Source organism: Xyrauchen texanus, chromosome 43 (genome assembly GCF_025860055.1).
Source record: "Xyrauchen texanus isolate HMW12.3.18 chromosome 43, RBS_HiC_50CHRs, whole genome shotgun sequence".
In the NCBI taxonomy this organism is placed as follows: domain Eukaryota; kingdom Metazoa; phylum Chordata; class Actinopteri; order Cypriniformes; family Catostomidae; genus Xyrauchen; species Xyrauchen texanus.
The window spans coordinates 17,466,204-17,488,177 of NC_068318.1; the positions used below are offsets into that span (position 1 = coordinate 17,466,204).

Here is a 21,974-nt window from a genome sequence, read left to right on the forward strand (position 1 = left end):
TGAGATCTTGCATGGAGCCCCAGTCCGAGGGAGATTGACAGTCATGTTTAGCTTCTTCCATTTTCTAATGATTGCTCCAACAGTGGACCTTTTTTCACCAAGCTGCTTGGCAATTTCCCGTAGCCCTTTCCAGCCTTGTGGAGGTGTACAATTTTGTCTCTAGTGTCTTTGGACAGCTCTTTGGTCTTGGACATGTTAGTAGTTGGATTCTTACTGATTGTATGGGGTGGACAGGTGTCTTTATGCAGCTAACGACCTCAAACAGGTGCATCTAATTTAGGATAATAAATGGAGTGGAGGTGGACATTTTAAAGGCAGACTAACAGGTCTTTGAGGGTCAGAATTCTAGCTGATAGACAGGTGTTCAAATATTTATTTGCAGCTGTATCATACAAATAAATAGTTAAAAAATCATATATTGTGATTTCTGGATTTTTTTTTTAGATTATGTCTCTCACAGTGGACATGCACCTACGATGACAATTTCAGACCCCTCCATGATTTCCAAGTGGGAGAACTTGCAAAATAGCAGGGTGTTCAAATACTTATTTTCCTCACTGTATATATATATATATATATATTTGAGAAAAGGAAGCAATCAATAATTTTGTACACTTTGAAGGTAAAATTAATTTTTTTAATGTTTCAATTGTATCACAAAATTACTGAGAGCCTTTAATGTTTTGTTCTGAACATTCATTGTTTATGCAGAACATTCATGAATTGTGCTGATTGCATATTGCTTATATAATGACATCATCAATTTCACCCTTTTTCTGTGTCTCTGTACATATGGCTCTCCCTCTCTCTTCCCCATAACCTTATCCTGTCTTCACTTAGCCTTAAATGCCTCCATTCTATGATCCTGATTTAGTGGGCCATTAAAAACTTTTACAGCACTGGGTGACATCATGGTCTAATTAGATGTGATAGGGGAAATGAATCTACTGGGCATTGGGAATCCAGTGTCCTCTCTAGGGGAAAAGTATTCTGTTGTATTCGATCCCGCAGAAGTGAAGTCTTAGCAGCAAATCTGACAGAACAGCAGACCAAATTCCCATCTAATTACTCTAATTAACACTTTTTTCTTTAATGCATTTAATTAAATTGCTTCAGTTTAATTTATCGCAAGCACTTTCATTTTTGCCAGAGCCTTAAGCCCAAGCTTTTAAACACTAATAAGACAGTTTATCAATATTGAGGACATTCTTGACCTTATAGTGGAGTTTATTGTCTACCACAAACAGCAATAAGGGTAGTCAAATAAGCATTTAAAAGTCGTGTGTGTGTGTGAGAGTGTACATTCAGGTGTGAGTCATGTTATAAGCTATGACATGTATTACAACCTATTGTTGTTGCAACGTCCTTAAGCTGTTTTAACTTTACTGTACACTAATCACCCACAATAAAACCACCAGCCTAATATCATGTAGGTCCCCCTTGTGCCACCAAAACAGCTCTGACCCATCAAGGCATGGACTCCATAAGACCTCAGAAGGTGTCCTGTGTTATCCGGCACCAAGATGTTAGCAGCAGATAATTTAAGTCCTGTAAGTTGCAAGGTGGGGCCTCCATGGATCAGACTTGTTGGTCCAGCACATCCCATAGATCTGGGGAATTTGGAGGCCATGTCAACACCTTGAACTCTTTGTCATGTTCCTCAAACCATTCCTGAACAATTTCTGCTGTGTGGACAGGGGTCAGCATAGGCACTCTGATCGGTCTGTGGCTCCGCACCAAGCTGCAATGTACTGTGTTCTGACACCTTTCTATCATGGTCAGCATTACGTTTTTCAGCAATTTGTGCTACCGTAGCTCTTCTGTGGGATCAGACCAGACAGACTAGCCTTTGCTCCCCACATGCAAGCCTTTGGCGCCCATGACCTTGTCACGGGTTAACCTGTTATCCTTTCTCGAGCCATCCCACAAGACCTGCTGTTTTGGAGATGCTCTGACCCAGTCGTCTAGCTATCACAATTTGGCTCTTGTCAAAGTCACTCAGATCCTTATGTTTACCCATTTTTCCTGCTTCCAACTCTTGAAATTCAAGAACTGACTGTTTACTTGCTGCCAAATATATCCCACCCCTTGACAGGTGCCATTGTAATGAGATAATAAATGTTATTCACTTCATCTGTCAGTGGTTTTAATGTTGTGTTTGATCAATATATTCCTAAAGAAATAATTCATATAAGAATAGAGATAAAACATGTAAAAGTCCATTAATTCTTTATTGTGCATCAGCCATTTGTCACTGTACCTGTGAAACGTTCCTTGCAAAACAGGGTGGCACATGGTGCTAATGCTGTTAAAGTTCTAAGGGCCTACACACCCTTTTTCTAAAGCTGAGCTTTGTTTGTCTAGAAAAAAAGTGCCTATAGATGTTTTCTGGGTTTACTATCCCAAATATAGATTTACTGTCATGCACAAGAAATAATGGCTCCAGTGCTATTGTTTCATAGCTCATGATCACTAGCTGACTCGCGGTGTGTTTTAGCGAGTTCTTTGTTCTCTTTCTGACATGCTGAAGACCACCTCATAGAGTACTGCACAAGCCCTAGACTGATTTATAGCTTTAATTAACATAAAATGCTCCTAGAGGTAAACCCACACAGTATCTCCAGTGCTGAGTACTGTACACAGCTGGGTGATGATATAGTCTGTTATTGTGCATATATATATGCATGTGTGAATTACAGACTTTGGGTTCATTATAATCAAGTGAAAAGCAGGTAAACAGCACCCCCTGAAGTAAAGTACAGAAACCTATGAGATCTCTAAGCTGAGCAATAGTACTGACAGTGATATTGAAGATATTATTTCACTGTGGAGAAAGAAATTTGTTGGAAGTGAAAAAAAATTCCACATCTCAAAAGATGTCACAATTAATGGTGTCAGCAATGTAATTAATTCAATGAAAATTATTTTGTAAACAAAAATGCCTGATATGCATTTACAATTAATCCAACCCAATTTAACATTAAACACACACTTATATCCAGTTTAAATAAAAAAAATAAATCAAAATTCATGTGTTCATTTGCTTGACTATAGAAATATATTTTATTACATTTAATGTAAATCATGAGGGTTTGATTCATCTTGTTACACTTCCGAGAATACAGTTACACTACTTATAAGGAGAAAGTTAAGAAGTGATATGTTCATACAGAAGGAGATTTTTGAAGAATACTCAAGGTTTTTGGTGCAGGAAACAAATGGAAATGTTGTCAATAAGAAGATAAAGTAACTCTTGCTGACATAAGACACACACACACAGGCACTGAGAGTTAAAGACACAAAATATATAATGCAAGTTCTGCTCACAGCACCAATGGGAAACTATGAAATAAGTAACAGAAGAAGTAACTCTTTAAGATTGAAAGTAAATGTAAAATTCATACATTTAAGATATAATGTAGGATACAATTGGTAGAAAATCAAAATCTTATTTTTCAAGAGGTCATTTAGAACATTATAACAGAGGTGTCATAAGTTGAGGTTATTGCTGCTTCAAGGACAACATCGAGCAGTCACGTGAACTTCATCTTTATCAAGTAAAACAGAGGTAACAGCATTTATGTCTTTTCTACCTTTTTGTAATGGATATGAGTCAGTGGAGCATATTAACCAAACTATAATGTTTACATCAAAGTGTACTCTTGTACAACTAACTGACATTCACACAATTTCTGCCATAGATAAATGCCTATTCTTGTATGGAGACACTTAACAGACTAATTAGACTTACTTTGGCAATCTCTTACCAGGTATTATGCAGATCAAATTGTGTTTAGAATCATTTACCTCTGTCATTTTCTTTATTATTTGTTTTTTAATAGATGTCCCTCTAGTGGCAGGTGCAGGTATTACAAGACCCATTGGTACAGTGAAATGTGTTCAGTGTGTTTACAAGAGTTTACAACAGATTCAGAGAGTTCAAGAGTTCAAACTTTTGAGGACAGGCACAGAGAGGTGGCGGTATGTTCAGTGACTTAACTGTGGTTTGGGAAATATTAAAGCCTGAGATTTACACTCATTATATCAGACAGGTGTTTCAGAATGAATTTGACCTTTTAAAACCATACTGAACAAAGTCAGTTTACACAGGGAGAAAACTGACCCTAGATCAGATCTCTTCTGTAATGGTTGGTTGAGCACTTGCACAGCAGGTTAGCAAAGATTCCTGTTACTTCTCATGTCCGTTGATGTTCTCGGGAATCAGACCTTCCATTACGGCCCGTTTGGACTCTAGAATCTGGAGCAATCAGACACAGCAGGTGAGTCACAAGATACAGTATAAATTAATGTATAAACTAATAGGTTTGGGTGGTTTTGAGGAATTTTTTTTAGGTTACAAACTGGTAATTACAAGGGTCTTATGCTATAAATATGGTTTATGAGGACATTTTTAGTGTCCATTATTCAAATTGTTTAAAAATAGCTTTTTTTGTTTTGTTTTTTTTTTAAATGTAAAAATGCAGAAGGTTTTTTGTGAGGTTTAGGGCTAGTGTTTGGGGATATCATCTATAGTTTGTAAAGTATAAAATCATTATGCCTATGGAGAGTCCTTATAAGGATAGCTGCACCAACGTGTGTGTGTGTGCGTGCGTGCGTGCGTGTTTAAAAACCAGAGTAAGTATAAGGAAGAGGAGACAGACTCCAGCAGAGCAAAGGCATATTTCAGTTAAAAACCCCAATCGATAGATAAATTGATATTTGATATATAGATATCAGTATATATTGAGTATGTGTAGGCTATGCACATTAACTGGATCACACTTTTTTGCATAATTTAAGCTAAATTATGATACCATTGATGTCAGATTATATTGCAGATTTGGAATATGTTTTTGAAATGTAATCTTATTTTAGAGGATTTAGAGGACATAGTTTTGGAGATTGTGGTCACTGGAAGTGTAGTTGGACGAATGGTCTTGTGTGAGCTCCAGTTTTCGGGAGAAATGTCCACAAAGTGGCCCCAAATACAGTCAACAGGAATGCCTATTTTATTAAACATATGCCCTAACCCAAAACCCATCTATAAACATAACTATCAGAGGAGTAAAAATTTGATATAATAGGGAAAATGCAATTTCCGAATCACGCTCGTTATTGATTATGTGAACTTGGTTACTTCCTGTGACCAGAACCCATATATTTGTTCGGTTGTGCTAAAAGAAAAGGTAAGAATATTTGATTTGATGCAAAAATGTCTGATAGGGGATGGTGAAGAGTCAGTAACTCTGCAGAATGGGGTACATTTCATGGTACTGTAACAGTTGGTAGCAACTGTGCGATCATGTTGTTTAAAGCCCTACACGCATTTTTTGAATTTCATGCCTAACTGGCACACACAAATGTAAGAGCTTAGAACTAAAAAAACACAATGAGCACTGATAATAAACTTTTCAGTTACTATTTATGCTTTACATTAGACCTTTAGACAGCAAGTATGGAAGGTCATCAAATAAACTTTGGTGTTGTTCTCTAACATGTCAACATTAGGGGGGGTGTAGCAACTAGGTCAACTAGTGTGTTTTACAACAGAAATTCACAGTTTCCGGGTACCTTACAAATGAAGGGGGAGGGCTGTAGAGTGACACTTACCTGTCTCAAAATTGTCCATGTCTTATCTTATAAAACGTACATTTTTCATATTAAGCTCCACAAATAGTTCATTCCAAAAGGATTGTTTAGTGTAAATCATAATAAAGATTAGAGTAGAGGAAAGGCAGTCAGTTCATTAAGTGATGAACTGTTTCCTCACAAAAGCAGATTATTCAGCACATTGAAGCATCTCCTCCATAAACATCCACAATGACACTCTTTAAGAAATATATCAGGATGTACATATTTCAGGATGTACACTATTATTTTGAGAGTGGGCTTGTTTGTTTCAGGGCTGTCTGCTGTAAGTTGTGATACGCCATTTTCTATATCATGCTTATTAGAATAAACCAAAAGGTGGCAATAATTCTGTTTATCTTTTTATTATACAGTGCATGTGGCTTTAGCACAATAATACTCAATGTATCTGGTCTCTAAGTGAAACAAATTTGCTAAATTCTGCTAATCAAAACATTTCCAAACATATTTGACACATGGATGTGTGATCTTTCTTGTCTTTTACTGGTTTTAAATATGATTGCAAATTTGCAAATTCTGAAAATGGAAGAGCTCTAGAGGGCCCTGTACTGGGCTGCTCCAGGCTTAAGAGGTTACACCCACCTGGAAAGTCGGACTAAAGGCAATGATGGTCCGCATGTTGCTGCTGTAGTAGCCAACTACATATTCACCTGCCAGTAGGGGGAGCTCATCCTTACTTACAGTGACCTTAAACAGGAAACAGATACTCATATCATTGAAACACTATTAACAATCATTCATTTAGAGACAGTAATCTCATCAGCAATGCTTTATCAGAGGAGACCCACTCGCGACACAAACAATATTAGTCTACCATACCATTACAACTTCTCCGTTGGCAGCCACTTCATCATCTTTGACCCAGGCGAAGGTGATGTAATCGGAGGCACTTTTGAAGCCGATCTGCACACAGAGATATAAATCACCTCTAGTTAGTGATCCGCTCTGTGACAGAGATCTCCTTTTGTCTCTTTCTATGTTTTTGTTCATCCATCAACCTCTTTTTCACCTTGTACAGGCCAATCCAATCCCAGGTGGAGGACTCAAAGGTCTCCAGGATGGTGTAGGTGAGTAAGGCATCTTCATCAGCACTCCAGCAACCCTCTGCAGTCAGTCTTACCAGAGCGGTCTCCACCTTCTTCCTTATCTACATGGATAACAGTGTCGATCATCATTCAATGAACTTGAGTATAATTTTCAGGCAAAGATTCATAAACTAGATTAAGAAACTCTTAAAGGGATAGTTCACACAAAATGAAAATTCTGTAATGATTTACTCACCTCCTTCTGTGGAACAAAATGACAAAAAGCACCATAAAATTACCATAAAAGTGGCCCATATGACTTGCGTGCTATGTCCTATCACCTCTGAAGCCATTTGATAGCTTTGTGTGAAGAACAGACCATAATTCCGGACCAAATGCTAATGCTAATGCTAATTCCGATCGCTCATGCTGCCTCACGTGACGTAAATGCGCTAGCATATTCAAATGAATGCAAAACCAATGAAGCTTGTGAACAACATTCTCTTGTAAACAAATCAAACGTCTAGGTTACGTATGTAACCTCCGTTCCCTGATGGAGGGAATGAGACGTTGTGTCAGAGAAGCAACACTAGGGGTCTCTCTTGAGCGCCGATATTCACCTCTGGACTATGAAAAAAGGCCAATGAGAGTTGGCAACCAGTATTTGCATGTCCCACCCCCGGACATACGGGTATTTAAGCGGCGCAAATACGGGAGTTCATTCAGGATTTTTCTGAGGAGCCGGAAATGGTCCGGCCACAACAGTGGCTCGGCTCAGCGATGTGGCAGGGGAGACACAACGTCTCGTTCCCTCCATCAGGGAACAGAGGTTACATACGTAACCTAGACGTTCCCCTTCTGTCGCTCTCTCCACGTTGTGTCAGAGAAGCGACACTAGGGGTCCACTTATAAAAGCGCCATGCGCTGAGCCGTGTACGTGAACTGCTGATACAGGAGCGAGCAGGTATTCTTACGTGCAGGACGACCAACTGTATCAGGCTGAACGTACCCTTCCCCAATGCCCCATTTAAGCCATCAGGATTCCTTATCGTTACCCTGGAGGGGAACAAGGTGCTGGCCGCCAACCTGGGAACGGGCCAAGCCTGGCCGGGCCTCTTTTCTCTCTATGTTTCACGCATAGAGCAACTTAGGCCGGGGCCCTTACACGCATTAAGGGAAGGGGGTCTTAGCCCTTATTCAGGGTGGAGAAGACCCGAGAGGGGAGGCAAGTTTAAGTGGCAAAACCATCAGAGGCCTGCTTAGGGCCTATGTGGAAAAGTCGGTGTGGTGGTGGATCCAGCCTATAGAGGGGGGAACATACAGCACGGCAGCCGAGGCAGCCATGACTGCCTAAGGGAAACACGGGGAGTCAGCTCGCCAGAGGGGGACAGAACCGTGGTGTTACACACAGGGGGAGTCCGAAGGAGGCCTTACCTGTGGAGCACCTATACCAGTACAGGGTAGCTTACGGTACCCGCAGTGGCTTGGGTCAGCGTGTTCCTCCACTGAACTGCGACCCACAAGGGCTAGGGAGGAATCGACCAGTGTCCCAAACCTGAGATCTCCTGGGAATGAAGGCGCACTGTTTCCCCTGGTTAGGGGGAAGGGCGCTAGGTGCAAGTGATTCACCTGGTCAGATCGTGGGCGTGCCACCGAGTTCTACGGGCTCGGTACCTGAGAGAACACGGGACAATACTGACTCAACTCGGAGATTGTAGAATCTCGCAAAAGTGTTAGGTGTTGCGAGGGCGGACGAGCCTGTGGCGATGTGACGAGTGGAGAGGGGTGTTCTCCACGAAGACGTCAGCTCGTCATGCACTTCCGGGAAAAACGGGACTGGGGGGGGCGAGGCTGTGAGCGGCGCCCAGACCCCAGGAACCAGTCGTCGAGCCGTGATGGTTGTGGGGAGGATGGAGGGTTCCAATCCAAGCCCACGCTGTCGGCTGCCCGGAAAGCATGTTCGGTCATCTGTGCGTCGGCCTCAGCCTGGGCGTGCAGGCCCAAAGCGGCAGCCCAGGGGAGTCCTCAGCATCAGATAACCCGCCCTCCGATGCCGCGGCGAGCTCATCGGCTTCCATCGCAAGAGGGTCGGCCGACTGGCTGTGAGGTGAGTCACCGCTACCTCGAGCACGGACGGGAATCAACGAGCGTGTCGGGATGTGGGTGGTCCGAGGGGCGTACCGGCGAGCTGCACCCGCTGCCATCCCCAAATCGCCTCCATCGCCAGCCGCGATCGTCCTCAATCCCGTGGGAAGAAGGAGCGACACGGGCGGCTGGAGTGGCTTGCTCACGGTTGTAAGCAAGCCGCGACCGCAACGTTGTCATGGTCATGTTCTCGCAGTGAGAACATGAACCATCCACAAATGCAGCCTCGATGTGATCGCTCCCCAGACACACGAGACAGCGCCTGTGGCCGTCGGAAGCGGAGAGCACTCTACCGCATCCAGAAACAACACAGGGGCGGAAGGGCATCTTTATAAAGACGCGTCCTTAAAAGGATGTTCAACGCCACTGTGTTTTGCTCTTTTAGAGGAAATTACTCTTTTAAATACAATCAATCTTTTAGGGAAAAAACTCGTGAGAGTTTTTAAATCTGCACTGTCGATGCACCCAGGGGCAGGAATGCACAGCCGTGCAAACAGGAGAAAGCCGCTGTTGTGCGCCGTAGAATCCAACAGCATGCAGCAGAGGGATAACAGGAACTCGGTGTGTACACGCAGCAGTTGCGAGACACGACCATCGGCTCGAAGAAATTTTCTGAATGAACTCCCGTATTTGCGCCGCTTAAATACCCGTATGTCCGGGGGCGGGACATGCAAATACTGGTTGCCAACTCTCATTGGCCTTTTTTCATAGCCCAGAGGTGAATATCGGCGCTCAAGAGAGACCCCTAGTGTCGCTTCTCTGACACAACGTGGAGAGAGCGACAGAAGGGGAACTGCACTTTCATATTGCGTCAGTTCACGCATGAACATGTCAAGGCACTTCTGTCAGAGGAGAGGCTGCATGAACTCTGTCCCCTCGTGGATGCGCATTGGAGAGTATTGATATTGATCTATTTCTAACCCAAAGCAATCATATTGCTTTAGAACCATGGCAAACTGGCCATCGGGAGGACCAGGACTTTTCCTGGTGGGCAGGCTGCAAAATGGGCCGAATGGGCCGAGATAAGCTGAAATGGGCCACCGCGGAACAGAACAGGCCACAAAGCGGTGCCACGATATGCCGAAGGGGGCAGCGATGTGCGGAAAAGGACAGCGACATCCCACTCAACAACTTTTGGGCCAGATTCTATGTAAAATCCCGGGCTGATTTATCTTCCAAGTCCGCCCCTGCTTTAGAAGAAATGTAACCACAAGAGTCAATGGATTACTTTTACTATGATTGTCTGACATTTTTGTAGCTTAAAATGCTGATTATCATCCACTTGCATTGTGTGGACCTACAAAGCTGAAATATTCTTTTAAAAATCTTTGTTTGTATTCAACAGAAGAAAGAAAGTCATACACATCTGGGATGGCATGAGAGTGAGTAAATCATGAGGATTGTCATTTTTGGGTGAATTAATTTCTTTTTGTCAGTGCTCTACTAACAGTACTGTAGAAACATTGGTATCGTGACATCTTTTTTATTTTAGTATCGACTTGGTACCAAAGTACCAGTACTTTTCACATCACTTAGCACTTAGAATATAGCGCAAAAGTCATATGGACCACTTTCATTAAACTTTTATGGTGCTTTTTTTATTTTGCCGCATGACAGATCCAATCCCCATTCACTTTCATTATATAGAACAGAGCTGCCAGGATATTCTTCAAAAATTCCCTCTTTTGTATTCCAGAGAAGAAAGAAAGTCACACCAGTTTAGAACGATGAGGGGAACTGAATGTGAACTATTCCTTTAATCACTTCTCTGAACTTCCACCATCAAAACAGTGAGGTGTATTTGTATAGCATACATTTATGAAGAGCACATCATTCTTACCTCCAGATTAAAAGTCCCAATGACGGGTTTGTGGTCACTGACCCCGTAAGAGACATCACAGGTGTACATGTCTTGCGTCACCTTAACTGGGTACTCATCATCATCAGCGGATGATGTTGTTGACCCACTCTCATCCTCACTGTCCGAAGCTTTGGTCTTTATCCTCCACAAGATCCGATCCGTCCAGGCAGGCTTCCGCTTTTTACCACTGATCAATGGCCCATGCAAAAATAGGAAAGGCAGAATTTAAGTTCATATTTATGTAAATGTAAAATTTGAAGGAGAAGCACAAAGGTTTGCTTCTTTTCAAAACTAGATGTGTCCCTCCCCCATACTTATTGATGTGTCTACATTCAAGCTAAACTTGCCTAGTCTGACTCCTTATCTCATTATATTTATGTATGTATTTAAAATACATGTGCTGCATGAAACAATACAACTGAATTTAGACAAATTATCCTGTTCAAAAGTTTGCATCCCCTTGGTTCTTAAAATGACGTGTTGCTTCCTTGATGATCAATGACTGTTTGTGTCCATGTTTTGTCCTGAGCAGTGAAACTGTCCACTGTTCTTTAGAAAAACCTTGAAGGTTTGGTTTCCCAGCATCTTCTGCACATTTGAGCTCTTCCCAACAGTGGCTATGCTATATGATGTTAAGATCCAGCTTTTGACACTTTGAGACTTTGAGATAACTATATAACTATAAGAAAAGGTGCAAACATTCATTGATACTCAAAAAGGCAACATACTATAGTAAGAACCAAGGGGATTTAAACTTTTGATAATTTGTGTAATTATAATATATGCAAACTTATCTATGAGTTAAAAAAAAAAAAACACATTTAAATGTTTTTCTTTAAGGGACATGTACAAGACAGAATAACACATACCATTATCAGATAGAACATCATATTAATGTTAAACATGCATTCTACACATATGAACACACGTAGTGACATGCTGTGGATGGATGGATGGATGGATGGATGGATGGATGGATGGATGGATGGATGGATGGATGGATGGATGGATGGATGGATGGTGCATTTATAAACAATCTCCTACACGCTTCAGAAAACATATTCCCTCCAAAAGAACATCAAAAAACCTAAAGTTTATTGGAATACTTGCAATACATTTGCAAATTATGATTGCAAATTACTGGTGCAGTCTTTGTTCAGACTTCCCAGCTGAAAACTTGTGAATGTAGATTAGGTATATTCAAACTGTCAGAGATACACACACCTTTTTGGGACTACTTCCCTTTACCAGGACAGAGATAAGGAACCAGGACAGAGAGGTGAGCAGGAAAAAGAAACCTGTACTCTGCTCTGCATTGGTCTAGGTCTGTAAATTTGTAAATGGCAACACTAAAGAGCCCTTTCTGTCACAGACATAAAAAACACAAACACACAGAACAGGATTGGGTTGGACCTCACAGCTGCAAGCTATCCAATGTTTTATTAGTAAGAAGTATTTAGCACAAAGCCATGTTCAGTCAATTCTAACTACTGCAAACTCTGCTCCCATTACAGACACAGCAAGACAACTTCCGAAACATATTACACTGACCCTATAACAATTCTGCAAAAAGCTGACAGCTAAATGGGGGAAAAATACAATTTTCTGAAATAGGCACTTCTCTACACTGATCTTAGACTCAGAATTGCCAACCGTTCAAAAATGCACAATGCATTTGAGTAAGCTAAAATTCTTACTGGAGCATATGAGGGGTGTGTATGAAAGGATGTTCCTGTATGTCAGAGTGAGATGAGTGGAGTGTTTTACAGGGATGTGATCATATGTGCTCAGTGAAAGGAATTGTCAATAATGGTGGTTGAGGGAGACAGAATGACCATGCAACACAAATTTTTCTAATCAAATCTTACGCAAAGCCCAACCATGTCTTCGGTGCTCTGTGTGGAGAAAGAATGCTGATGAATTTCTCAAAAGAAAAAATGTTAGGTTCTCATGAGATCTGAAACTATCTCTATTTTCATGCATTGCAAAGAAAAGGTCTCCAGTGTGTATTATGTTGAGTAGGTGTGAACAAGTAAATGTACCTCGTGTCATATGTCTCAGAGAAGCGGTCAAATTTATATGTGGGTTTGAATTGCAAAGGCCCCTCTTCAAACTCTTGAAGAATAGGTTCATTCTTCTTCAACATGGTCAACTAAAAATCAGATCACAGTAAAATATAATTGAATAAAATAGAATAGAATAGAACCAATTAGCAAAACACACAGCAACACACATAGTGCTCAAATAGAGTTTAACTGCTAAGCTAATGAGAAAATAACTACAGTATATATGTATATATACAGTGCTGGGTAGTAAAGGATTACATGTAATATGGATTACATAATTGGATTAAATTACATTTTAAAATACTCAATCAGATTACAGTTACTTTTTATCGATTACATGATTACATATTAACAAGGCAACAGCAGTAAATTGTTAATAATTTATTGATCATCCTAATAATTTTCTTTTTTCGATCTTTTATATCTTTTATATTTTTTACACACTGCTGATATACATTTAGAAAGCCTTCAAAGTGTTTTCAGAGGAGAGGGGGAGGGTTGTGTGTATTGCACTCAGAACTAATACTCGCTACTAGCCAGGTGAAGTCAGGAGAAGATGGAGTGGTCTACCTCAGCATTTAACCAATGGATCAATTTAGATAATTTAATTTTTAAGGAGACACAGGGCAAAAACATCACTTTGCATTGTAAACTCTGCCTTCCAATTATCCTATGTATTAATATCCTGTCAACTGCAAAAGATTCTATGTAAAATTTAAAGAAGCATTTGGATGTACGTATGCTTACATGTTACTTTTTTACTCAAACATATTTTTTTCAATTATTATTTGAATTATCACTCTCTGTGTGATATAACATGTGTCGCAATGACTTTGGACAAATACATTGAAATATATTTCATATTCAATTGGATTAGCTGTAAAGTTACTTTTAGTTTCTTAAATTGGTTTTGTAGTCGGCTTCACAAATGTATATGAATGCATTTTGGTGTAGTGATAACTTTGAGACATTTTTGTGACGCTGATTCACAAAGATAACTAGTTTGATCTCTTACCACACATGGATGGCGTTTGTAAAATGGAGAAATTGTATAACCTCATTTGTGTTAGTGTTCCCCGGAACCTGTCCATTATTTTAGAAACTCCAGTAGAAGAAATACTCAAACATATTTGAGTCTGTCAATGATGGAGGGCACTAGACCTCAATAAGCATCATGGGGAAAAGATGAAAATATGAAAATTTCTTTCATAGTTTTACATTTGCGATAATTTTACAGAGTTTGTGGACATAAGCAACACTGAAATGATTAAACCATGCAGAATTAGTTTGAAATGAATCCAAAAGTAATTGCATTAGATTACCACCAAAAATGTATCTTCAAGATTACATTACTGATTGCATCTTACCTGATATATATATATATATATATCAAATTGCCAGTGCTGTCTGGTCTAGCGAAGGTAGGTTTGTGCCGTAGGCAACATTGTTGCCGGTGATGTCTGCTAAGGACCTGCCTTGCAACAGGCCTAAACGCCCTCAGTCCAGCCTATCTCAGCCTATTGTGGACAGTCTGAGCACTGATGGAGGGATTGTGCGTTCCTGGTGTAACTCGGACAGTTGTTGTTGCCATCTTGTTCCTGTCCCGCAGCTGTGATATTCGGATATATCGATCCTGTGCAGGTGTTGTTACATGTTGTCTGCCACTGCGAGGATGATTAGCTGTCCTTTCTGCCTCCCTGTAGCGCTGTCTTAGTTGCCTCACTGTAAGGACATTGATTGCCATGGCCACATCTGCTGTCCTCATGCCTCCATGCAGCATGCCTAAGGCATGTTCACACAGATGAGCAGTGACCTTGGGCATCATTCTTTTGGTGTTTTTCAGAGACAGTAGAAAGGTCTCTTTAGTGTCCTAAGTTTTTATTACTGTGATCTTAATTGCCGTCTGTAAGCTGTTAGTGTCTTAACGTCCGTTCCACAGGTGCATGTTCATTAATTGTTTATGGTTCATTGAACAAGCATGGAAAACATTGTTTAAACCCTTTACAATGGTACGTTTGCTGAAAACAAAAGCAGTTGAAAGTGAGCGGACGTTTCTTTATATACTGAGTTTAAATATATATATATATATATATATATATATATATATATATATACAAAATAGAAATAAAATTACATTTATAATCAGCAAGGAACCCTTGACTTCCCTGAAAATTTCACTGAATTCCCATGCATTTTGAGAAAGTGTTATCCATAAAGGAAGATGCGATGTTGCCTACAATTTTGCTGCCTACGATTTGGAACACTGCACAAACTGAATTGCCTAAACATGCTGTCTAGATAGGCAGCTCACTTGATTTTGGTACAGAGCCATGGTCTGTTGTCAGAAGTGTGTGGGATTGTGTGTTTGTGCAGATGTTTGCCTGACCTGATCTTTGTTCCACAACAGGTTAAATCGGTTATTGTTGATTGAGGAGCGGAGGAAGTGCATCCCATGGTCAGCAATTCGGAAGTTCAGGTCACCAAACCAGAAGACCACCCTGTGAGACAACACAACAGTAAAATTTGAGGCTCATATAATAAATGAGGATGGATGAATGTTAGCCCATTTATAGTACTGTAGTATGAGTTTGCGTCCAAGTAAGGAGTCCGCACTGACTTGTGGTCAAGCACATATGGCGTGTTGTACATATCGAAGTCTTGTGTGTCCAGTATATATTCAAACTCATCCATACGTTGTAGGGCATAGTTCATATGAGCCGCCAGGTGACAGTTCAGAAAACACAACATGTGACCATAGAACGAGAAACGCACAGACACACCACCTTTATTTCCCTGTGGAGAGCAAAGAAATAATAGTATATTAAAGGATAGATGGATGGATGGATGGATGGATGGATGGATGGAAGAAATATAAAGATGTAAAATTATGGATTGATGGATGGATGGATGGAATATAAAGATGTAAAATGAAAAGTTTGTAAAAATGTAATCAGGATGTAATGGATGTCCCGTACCCAGTATCCAAACAGGCCTGTGCGGGTGTAAGTACTTTGGATGTCTCTAATGAAGGGGAGGTGGACCTGCTTTGCAAACAATATCAGCAGCAAACCCTGCATTCTCACTGAGGTCACCTGAGGACAGAAAATAAATATTGTGATTGTTAAAGGCCATTTCATGTGACTCATTTCTGGACTTCAACGCATCTCTCAACACAAGCACCCTCGCCTGCTTTGAACTCCACCTGAAGTGCTGCAGACAGCATCACGCAAGAGCAATTTTACAAGGTAGCAGGTAGCAAGAAACCCAGAAATCCTGTAAAAATCTGTTCTGTCAGGAAACCCACAAAATGTGTTTCATGTGGTAACAACTAAATAAACTGGTTTTATTCAAGTCCATGTAATATAATCTGAATAAATCAATCTGACAAATTAAGTTACACCAAATTCAATTTTATAAGTCAAATCAAGTAGAAATATATCCTTTTCTAATATTCCACAACCTAGAAAAAATATGGGACCATGAAATGTGTCATGCAAAATGTTCAACAATCATTGACTGAGTTTTGAAAGGTCAACTTTAAGAGTCGCACTGTGGCACTTAAAGGTTAGTTCACTCAAAAATTAAAATGCTCTCATGATTTACTTATTGTACCTTTAAGCCATCCCAGACAGGGGCGGTTTGGCCATAGAGAGAACCTGGACTTTTCCTGGTGGGCCAGCCACAAAAACAGCACTCCCCATTATTACTGGTTTGAGGGAAGCAGCCACTTATATATCCTTGGCAGGCCAATATGAACATGCTCCTCCCAAACTTACATTTGAAACTTAATTTTTTGTTATTAAAGGTAATAGCAAGCATTAAAATAAAAAGTAGCATAATGGTATGTTTTTCTTAAGTTTCACAATCACAAAACACATTGAAAATCTCAAACTCTGAGTGTGCAATATGTCAAACTCATAATGTAGGGTTTGATGAGATTGCTTCTGGAAATTCCTGGAATGATTTTAAAGAAACTGGGAACCCTTTTTTTTGTTTTGAAAGGCAGAATGGGGAGGGCTCAAATGAAACCTTTGCTTGCATTGCATAAATATGCTGGTATAAAACAAAGCCTCTACTGTTTTCAATGGCCTAAAGTGAACAATGGAGCTTAACAAGCTTAATGAGAAGACAGCTCATTGTGATCTCAGTCATTTTATTCTATTGTAACTGGCTGAGACTACATAAAAACATATGTAAGGAAACTTAGAAAAAACCCTTCTTCTCTTTCACACACTCTCTTTCACACATTTGGCCTTTAGTTATGATTGTGTACCTTTATGTAACCCTTTGGTGCAAGGGTATCCATAAGAAGGTGACTCCATGAGTCTTCTGCAATGAGATCAGAGATATACCTCACCGGAGTGGAATTCACTTCCTGTAGACTGGGACATAAACACTTATTCTCAAATTGTGAATGAAAACCTTAAAAATTAATAGAATATCACAGACTAATGGCTATCCAGTCTGATTAATACCCTTACATGTTACAAAATCTCTTCTAAATATTTTAAATTATAAAACTAATTTAGTGAGCATTAATATCCTGACCATGTGATTTAGGTGACCACAACTCACCCAATAACATAGAGGTCAGTGGCCGGCTGCGAGTCAAGCTGCAGTAATGAACTCACATCGGCTGGTGGCTCCGCTGTACCAACATTCCATGTGACCATGTGCAGCCTGAACAAGAGAAGAAAACAGAAACAGAACATGAAAGATTGAATCAACTACATTTTCAAGATATTTCCCTGTGACACAAAATAGTGGAAAATTATGAAGTGTGTGTGTGTGTGTGTGTGTGTGTGTGTGTGTGTGTGTGTGTGTGTGTGTGTGTGTGTGTGTGTAAGGTTACAAACGGGTAATTACAAGGGTATTATGTTATAAATGTGGTATAAAGGCCATTTCAACTTACAAATTATTTAAGTCAATGACTATTTAAACACTACAGAGTCCCATGATAAAAATAATGCTGACATAAGGGTAGTTGACATGAAATACTTTTGAAATGTTGATATGCTGCAGTGTAACATGTTATACTCCAGACACTCCATGTCAAATTATTTAAACATTTAAACAGCATCCAGAACATTTATAAAGCTTATGCACACATATTTGTCCTTTTAAATATTAATGTCATAGACTGCATGACCATTTAAAAAATTAAGTGTGATGGTAAAATTGTGATTAAACATTGTGTAAAACTTACAAGAAATGGTGAACACAGCACCTAAAATGTAAAATGTTCCAAACAAAACAAATCACAAACATCTTATGCATCAACCATAATCATCACAAGTAAACCAATCAGCAACAGATGAAGCAAAAACAGATATAGGACTAATTAGAGGAGTGAAATCGTATTTGCAGGATTTTCATGCTTGTGTACTGCGACACCTGAAGGACTCTTTGTTGGTGTATCTTCCACAGAGCTGGAAGGCTTCGTCCAGCGTGCGGGACACTTCCTCATTGACTTCATCATCTGAACTGAGATCTTCCACACAGGTGAGCAGCTGGGAGAGCCGCTGGCGAAGCATCAGCCGTAAAGTTGACAGTGACGCTGTGCTGGATATACTGTCTGAGCACGCACGTGGGACATCAAACATGTCAGACATCTTCTTTCTGCTGTGCTACAATATAACTAATAATCTAAATCTGGATTTTTGGAAACCAAGAGTTCAGCTGATAGAATAAGCTTCTTCTGTCATAGAAATGTTATAAGCAAATGCACTTGGGAGATATAATTAAAGTAATCTGTTCTCCAAAAGAAAGTTCAGATATCCAGTGTTAGTTCAGATGTCCAAGAGCTGGTTTTTCTCCCGATGCTTTTGTCTTGAAAATTCCCAACAGAAAGCAGACTGATCATTCTCTTCCTTTAGTTAAGCTTCTTCTTCTTGTTCAATCAAGAGATATCCTGACTGTTCCAAGAGTCCCAAAATATCTCAGATCTTCACAGAAATACTTCATAAGTCTCTTTTGACCGTCTAAAAAGTTAAAATACAAAGCCTGCAGAAATTCTCCAGAAATTAAACAGTTTGGCCAGTACAAAATAGTTATCAAAATAGGATCTAACCCTTATATTGATTTATTAGCGATTGCCATGGTGTCCCTTTGCCTTCAGGCATGGAGTGACAGAATGGATGAGTGTGAGTAAAGACATTAGTTTTGGAGAGAATTTGGGATAAGGAACTGTAATCTGGGGAAAGGGAGAGCCATGTGAGAGAGGTCAGGGATAAAATTTGCAGAAAATTGCTAATAGGCCTATCTCCAAATCACTGTGTGCATTGTTAAAGGACTGAACAACGTCAGTGAATGTTGACCGATGCTAATCCGGTTTCAGGAAGGGTTAGCCTCTACAATATGAGTATTTCTTTTTTCACTCTACTGGAAAAAAGATATGGACAATTAATTTTCCTAAAGATATAGGGCAAAGGTTCAGTATTAATATGTGAGAGGCTAACGCCTTAAGCATTCTTTCCTCTTTTTACCACATTTTGCTGCAATCAGCCTGGTCTCATGAACATTACGTGACAGTGACAAAAAAATTAGCAAAACAAAATTATGTTCGTTATTGCAAATTTGGCTGCAGTTTCCCAGTGAAATGTCCAGCGGGGGGCACCAAAAGCCTGTGAAATAGTGGTGTTGCAGACAAGGTTATTAAGGTGAATTTAGTAAAACGTACCTCCCTAACTTAAAACATGAACCTTATCCTAATCAAAAGTGATTTAAAATCAAATTAGAGGTTAGACACAAAACAAGACATCCTTACCATAAAACCAATGCCTTTACCTAACTGAAAGTGTCCAAAAACAAAATGAGAAATGAAAAGCACATTTCCTGAAGCAACCACAAAATCTTGTGTCGCTACGACACTTTCGTCGCACTTGTCAGCTTGCATGTTTGACTGGTCTCGAACTCCGTACGTCAGTGTCCAAAATCAAACACTCTAGCAGGTGAGCTCCCGCAGAAGCTAATCACATTGAAATGAGTGTGTAAATGTATGTGAGTCTGTAATACAAGAGTCAAAATGTACTGTTTTTCAAATGATAGTAAATGTGTTTCGATATCATAACATAGCAGTGTGTGAGTAATAGTGCGAAAAATACATGTTTAAAAAGTCATAATCAGCCGTAGTAGTCGTGGTTCATGTCCAAGTGACGAATCATAGAATACGGTATGTAAAAGTTGTTTGCAAAAAATTTATTATAGTAACGTTCATTCAATTAGACTAGGTTTGCTGCAATATACAGTTATATGAGAGATTGATTTTTCGATCACCAGTGAACAACTTCTCGAGAAAACAAATAATTGTTTAGATTAATCAGATTTGTTTGTAATTTTACAATTAAATGCAATTGTTTCAAAACCTTTGATGTTATAACAAAATAATGTATCAAGCCAGAACATTAACCAACCATTTTTCACACCAAATGAAAAATGATTTTTAATCAAAGGAGTTTTTAAACAGGTGACATCACCAGATTAGAACTACAATGGTAGTTTTTTATTTTTGTCTTTTGTGTTCCCATGATTGTTTTTGTCCCTACAGCTCCCTAAGTGTATGCTTCTCAATCTTAATAGGTTTAAGAAACATCCCCCATTTTAAGAAGCTAGTACAGATTCTTTGGTGAAATATTTAATCCCTCTCATTATATTCCTCCTCCTCTCTGATCAGTCAACCTTCTCATTTACCTCTTTCTTTCACTCTCTCCTCATCTTATTTCTTTCTATTCTCATTTTGCAGTGGAGATGGGCATTTGATTGAATGTGATCATACTGTAGATGATGTTACCTGTAAGCCAGATGCCCACCTCTGGATTGAACATTTTGTGCACTCATACTCACACCTGTAGACAAAAGCAAACAAACAAGCACATATGGTAAATCACACATGAATCTGATCTAAAACAGTTAATCCAGACTCATCTCCTGAAAAGATTTTTAATATAATGAAATAACAATCTGCAGATTATCAGATTTGTATAATACGACTAACGACGGTAAGCAAAAACGACAACATCATGTGATTTTTCTGAAAGTACCAGCTCAAATTCTGTATGCAGAATTCCATGATGGACATAATGGTGATGGGAATGACATTTTTAGCATTTTTGACAAATGGTCAACTGCTTTGTCTTGCCAATGCTATCAAACCTAAAATATTATGTATCTTAAATACACATAATTTATTTATTTTTATCATTTATTTATTTATTTATTTATTTGATAATTTGGCATAATCACAGAATGATTGGAAATGACGGTTACATTTAACTTGTATTTTCTTATGCTTTCTTCAAGCATCACTCATCTCAAGCATGCTCTTCACTGACAATTTTGTCAGTTTGGTTAACAAGTACATATATATATATATAGGTGAAAATAGTTTGGTGTGGCAGATTGATAGAAATAATTTTCACACATCAGACATTTTTTATTGTTAATACATATTTCACTCTTTGTTTAGAAAATCGTCTTTTTTTAACGTTTTTAACGTCATTTTACGTAGTCATATTTTACAATTGATTTGTAAAATCTTTAGGCCTACATATAAGACATTTGAAAAGTACCAAACACTGATTCTATGATCTCCATATGACAAAAAAAGAAAAAAAGTTTCAATATCTTCGTTGTTGATATGGCTACAAAATGAACCCATGGGACATGAGATTCCCATGTAGGAATCTCATCTTATAGGGTTAAAAGATGCATTAGATATAGCACACCTTGACTAATCTTTTTACTATAGTAGTAGTAGTAGTAGTAGTATAGTATTAAAGTTACAGCAACGAAAGTGAAATTACACTTTCAATTAAGCTTCCCAAATCAAATTCTCCCCGTGAGTAACTCTGATCGCAAAGTTCAAATGAAAACATCACACGCGTTTACCTTTCAGCCGCGGTTTCAGTGGAGATTCTGCAGGTGCCTTAAATGATGTATTCCGTACTGAACAGGTGCGATTGCTCACTGTGAGGGTACGGGTTTGTGTTTACTCCCCTCCACTTCCTCACAGCCCTGCCAATTCACAGAAACCTCTTAAAGCCACAGTGCTTTACTGTTTCATCATATAAACACTTATAAGGTATTGCAAAACTTATACGGTTATGAAAGACTCGACTGTGTCCAAACTATTCGTTATATACCGCAATCCCGTTGATTAGTGCATGAAACAGAGTACTCTCTGTTGATGGTTTACATGCAGTGACATTAATGAGAACAACAGATTTAAGC

General features: G+C 39.3%; 1 protein-coding gene across 3 annotated transcripts; it reads right to left on the minus strand.

The window, feature by feature from the left end:
* Nucleotides 1–3,003: 3,003 nt before the first annotated feature.
* LOC127635446 (inositol polyphosphate 5-phosphatase K-like) lies at nucleotides 3,004–21,770 on the minus strand. Of its 3 annotated transcripts, XM_052115508.1 has the most exons (14): nucleotides 21,633–21,770; nucleotides 20,536–20,590; nucleotides 17,322–17,426; nucleotides 17,020–17,128; nucleotides 15,722–15,838; nucleotides 15,364–15,539; nucleotides 15,133–15,244; nucleotides 12,723–12,832; nucleotides 12,549–12,575; nucleotides 10,660–10,867; nucleotides 6,659–6,796; nucleotides 6,469–6,552; nucleotides 6,232–6,336; nucleotides 3,004–4,258 (listed from the first exon to the last, which is right to left on the minus strand). In XM_052115508.1, the coding sequence occupies exons 2-14, from the start codon at nucleotides 20,580–20,582 to the stop codon at nucleotides 4,190–4,192; spliced, it is 1,407 nt and encodes a 468-aa protein (XP_051971468.1). In that variant the 5' UTR covers nucleotides 20,583–20,590; nucleotides 21,633–21,770; the 3' UTR covers nucleotides 3,004–4,189. The 3 variants fall into 3 exon arrangements, with proteins under 3 accessions (XP_051971468.1, XP_051971466.1, XP_051971467.1); XM_052115506.1 differs by lacking the exons at nucleotides 20,536–20,590; nucleotides 21,633–21,770 and adding an exon at nucleotides 18,141–18,858; XM_052115507.1 differs by lacking the exons at nucleotides 12,549–12,575; nucleotides 20,536–20,590; nucleotides 21,633–21,770 and adding an exon at nucleotides 18,141–18,858.
* Nucleotides 21,771–21,974: the final 204 nt, after the last annotated feature.